At 39.5% G+C, this 5,006-nt stretch overlaps 1 protein-coding gene across 1 annotated transcript in view; it reads left to right on the plus strand.

The window, feature by feature from the left end:
* LOC118411727 (disks large homolog 5-like) overlaps nt 1–5,006 on the plus strand; it is a gene marked incomplete in the record, with an annotated part of 47,774 nt that overhangs the window by 15,900 nt on the left and 26,868 nt on the right. Inside the window, 1 exon segment of the mRNA XM_035814209.1 lies at nt 558–629. Coding sequence (XP_035670102.1) covers nt 558–629 — 72 coding nt within the window.

Consider the following 5,006-nt stretch of genomic DNA (forward strand, 5'->3'; position numbering starts at 1 on the left):
GTAAGGATGGCTGGTTGCTTTCTGACAGGTTTGTTCTAAGCTAGAAGGATCTGTTGTCTTAGTGTGGAGATTGATTGGAACCAAGTTCAGAACGGGTTAGCCGTGATGGTATTTAGATCTGAAGCATGGCGTGTTGCTCAGCTGGAAGTGGCTGCCGTGCATTAAAGTGATGTAGTGTGATGGCCACGGCCGTTACAGCCCTTCCTGGAGAGGGTTAACAGAAGGGGGAAATGTCCTCGGCAGTGCGGGCGGATGCTTCGGGCTGGCATTTAATCTGTCAATGTGATGTTCATGTTCATGTTTATGTGTATGATGTTCATCTCTTTATCTCATTATTATTTTCTCTGTGTAGTTTTGGTGATTCTACAAATTGTATTTGAGTTAAAGTGTTATGAGCAGTATGCTCTGTAAGTATGTGTCAAGATGGTAAAGTCAGATGTTGAAGGCCTTTGGTATTTTTGAAAAGAAGTAGATGTGTAGATTTTTGTGTAGTGAAGTAATAGTAAGTGAGTGAAGTAATCAGTGCTTAGTACAGTATATTTCTTCCCTTCTTACAGGCTCTTCTCAGTCAAATGTTTCGACCTGTACGGAGACAGACTCCGAGACAGAGGATTCATCAAAACAACTGGGTAGGACACAGTTTTCTTTTCTAACGTATTTACTATCGCTCTCACGCTGTATCCAGTTTTATGGTGCCGGAAAGAAGGAAGTGTGGGGCACATGATTCTCAACAATAAAATCACTGCTGTGATGGATTAAGAGCTATAGTAGACAACTTTACATCCCTGTAGAAAGGTTAGAATTTATTGCTGGCAAATTTATCACTGTTCTGAGTCGTGTAAAGAATTTTGTGAAACGTCTAGAGGGAATGTAAAAAATCTACTTTTTACAGCTGAAAATTTGTTATTCTGATTGTGTTTACACCTGATTTTGTGAGGACCTTTTCATGTTGATATCCAACCAAATGTTAACACTTTGCATCATTCATTTACATTCATCCAACCCACTCATCATTCAAAATGGGGGCCTTTTTATTTTCTACTGCTTTCAAAGTAGAAGTCAAACCTGGCATTAGTAACGCTAATTCAGAACTTCTTATAGGCTAGCAACATATATTCATTTTTGTTTCACTTGTATGCTTTATGCTTTGCTTTATGCTTGTACACTATTAATATTTGTTCTTCATTTGCCATTAGCCTAGGGGCATGAATTTGCAATAAACGTTTATCACAACAGTGATATTCATTCATTGTAAAGCATTCTGCTAAAATAGCACGACTTGCTGAAAACATTTCACTTTGTCTACTTTTGTATGCTGCACCCACAGAATACTAGATGTTATCAATTTACAAAGATATCTGTAAAATTTATGCTCACTATTGATTAGTTGGTAACCTTGTGTTAATCACTGTGCAAACATTGATGCTGCCAACATTGACTTTGAGGGACAGTTCGACCTTGGTTGGAGGAGAGCATGGTGGATGTGGTTGGTATGAAATCACTGACCCGCATTAAGGGTGGTTTTCGGTGAAAATAGATCTTCATCAAGGTCATTGATCTCCTCGTTTTCTGCTTGAGGACCCGGTCCATTAAGGTTGATGTTCAAGAACATTCCATCTTCCTCGCCATCCTCTCGCAAGACTCGTAATCTTGAGGACATCACGGACATTAACTGATTTAAGACGGAAAGCAATTTGCAAAGTTGTAACAGTCGGATTTGTTGTGTTACCTCTGCTCAGTCTGTGATGAAATTTTCATGAACTGGTTGACCACCTTGTATTGGGGCAAATCCCAGGGATTGTAACAGGAAAATTGCTTTCTGTCCGCTGACACCCGTATTGGATTGGAGTCCTGTATTGCTGTGGTACAAATGTGGGATTCATTGTGACCGAGTCGGCTTTGATCAGCTATTCTGTCTGATTAATGGACAGTGGAAGCTTGTCTTATATAGCTTCGCTGCCTTTACTAGATGGGTGTAAAGCTATTGTGACATTACATTAATGGTGGGCTGATAAAAGTAGTTTTTCTTCTTACATTATCGTTGAAGTGTAACGTTATAGCACGTGATGTCTATATTAGTGTTACCAGGGCTTGAAATTTATTTTTGCCAATAAGTGCCCTAGTGCACTTGACTAGAAATTTAGGTGCCCAAAAAAATGTTGTTTGGGTGCACAGAATAAAGCAGAAAGTCAGTACAACCTGACAAAATAGTTTTCAGCTTTGAAAATTGCATTGAACCCCAATTCTTCAGTCAGCTTCAAAATCTTAAATATGTTATGTAACAAAGGTTTTTTTAATATTGACACTTGATGTCAAGAATATGCTGTATACGAATATCGCTAGTATACAACGTTATGCAAATATCTGACCACAGTCAAAAATTAAGTGTAGTTTTAGGTGTGCAAAAGTGCTTATGCACAGAGTATTTCAAGCCCTGAATTGTTACAAATATCCCGGGGAGACAAAAACATCCCACAGGTTTGAAAATCGTGTTTCTGCATCCCGTCACAGAAAGGGTAATTTGCCCCCAGGCAGCTTGAACATGGCTCGTTACAACTCTATTGTTATTCCTGACACAACATTAGAGTATTACTATTAGTCTTTCCATTTGATGGTATTCTGAGCCGACTTTTGATCATAAGTGGACGCCATAGCACGTAAGTTGTACCACACCCATTCTCTAATGCAGGTTAGAATGTTCTTGTTGTCAAAGTATGTTATGGTTCAGTTGTGTATAATGCTGTTCCAGGCATCCCTTGTTCTTCACAAATGGGAAATACCTTGTATCCTGATAACAATTTGCCAACAAATCTGTCTCATTTGTCTCAGAAAAAAAAACATAATTCATTCATTCATGTAATTTAAGCATGCTGTTGCCTCAGGCAATGCATGTATGCATGGCTTGCTTGAAAAATACGAATATCTATGCACATATCACACACACAGACACACACGTGCACACATGCATAGAAATACACACACACAAACACACACAAGCACACATGCACACAAAAATACAGATATACCCACGAGTATACATGTATATACTGATGGTTCATTATTTGAGAATAATCTGATATTTTGCTAGAGCTAACGAGTGTTTTATTGCACATTTCTATGCGATGTAAATCAACACCCATAAGTGAAGTAGCTGTCAGCGGTCTCATGTTCAAATGTAAAATTATTTAGCCAAAAAGGTGCTTTTGACTTGCTAAGATCTGTACGTCTTATCAGGCCAGTGGACAAATGGCTTGCAGTGTCTATTAACAAGTGATTATGATAATCAAACTATCAAAGTAACACTTTCATTTTCGTTTCATGATGGCATAAAATCACTTTGACATGGAAGGTCAGTATCATGTGCTTGCTTATGCAGTAAGGACCACTTTCTACTAGATAGCTATTGCTGAGCGACCCTTGAGTGACCAAAATTGGATTTTTGCTACCCTTAAATTTTGTAATTGGAATATGACATAAAAGACAACAAAACAACAGGGTCCTAGCAAGGATTTTATTTTAGCATAATGATACTGTAATAACAATGTAGTGGAGCGACTAGTCTGCGGGATAATGTGGTGGGGGGTTCTTCACTCTTCTACAGAGGAGATTTTAAAAATATTAAGTAAAAAGTTGGCATTCTAAGTTAGTTACTATGGGTATCCATTCTTTTTAAAACATATGAAATCAGATAGATTTTGTGTCAGTTTGGAAGGCCACATCATGTTTCATATGTCATCAGACATTATTACACCAGTATATACAAGCAAAGTAACATTACTTTAGTCGGTGGTCCTCACTTAGTGTGGTAGTCACAAAATATAGCGTAGTGCTGAAACACACAGATGTAAAAGCATTTGGTCTTTATCTAGTATGAAGTTCGTTGAGTGATGTGTCAAATCTTCGGTTGCTTAGCAGTTGCGGCATATAGTGGAACGGGGGTATAAAGAGAAAGGACATGCAAATTCTGAGTGTGTGTGTAGTGGCAGATGTAGGAGAGATAGTCTGGCAGGAAAGGCGGGTGTAATCCCTATCTAAGTACAGAGGGCTTCTGGCACGCCTGATAAATAATGATGGTAACCTAGAGCCATCAGCTGCTGGCCCTGTAGGCTGTGATATGAATAGATCCTGGTGATAAGAAGACTGCTATGAATATCCAGGGCTGTCTGTGTGATCGTCAGGGCTATTGTGTGTGTTCGCTATCTCCACTCCACAGTGTCAGTCGAGCTTACTGCTGTAATGAAACAGGCTGCAATGAATGTACGTCGTGTGGAAGGTAGGGGCCGAGACCATTCCACCAGTGCTACACAAGTCCGAATGCCCGGGGCAAGTGAAAGTGCAGATTGGGCAAGTGCATGTCCTCTTGTACTTGCCCCATTGACACTGTGAATTTTCTGAGGGTTTTTTCCATGGATAGATATTGGTCTAGCCTGAGTATCAGCCCGGTTAGTTTAGTAGGTAAACTTACCAGGCTGATACTCAGCTATATTGGCCCGCTAGCCTGACTAAATCCCGCTCCTAGCAGCTGCCCAACTGACCAGCCCTAGAAGCTTGTCAGACACCCGTGAACCTAGCTGCACTGTATAGAAATATTGTCATCTAGATTTCCGTGGAAAGCTTGTACGGGCCAGTAGATTTTTTTAAGGAGCTACACCTGTGAATCTGTAAAACCTTATCCAGCCTTGTCCACCACACATTGTTGGTATGGACATAAATGGTAGAATGCTAGAGTAGTGATCATCTTGTGTTAGTGCCAATGAAAAGTGTGATTTGTAATAACTCTATCCAAAAGCCTGTAAAGCTCAATATTTGTTCACAAGGGAAATCATAATGTTATGAAATACAGCTTCAGTGTTCCACAACTTTTCCCAGTATGCATATAAACAGGTCAACAAAGCACCAGGAGCAGTTGGAGAATTTGATAACTAGATGATGAGTTTTTTCTTGTATGTGTATTGCTTAACTCTTATGAAGATGTGTGGTCAAGTCATATATCAATGATAAGGATT

Source organism: Branchiostoma floridae, chromosome 3 (assembly GCF_000003815.2).
Source record: "Branchiostoma floridae strain S238N-H82 chromosome 3, Bfl_VNyyK, whole genome shotgun sequence".
NCBI classification, from domain to species: Eukaryota; Metazoa; Chordata; class Leptocardii; order Amphioxiformes; family Branchiostomatidae; genus Branchiostoma; species Branchiostoma floridae.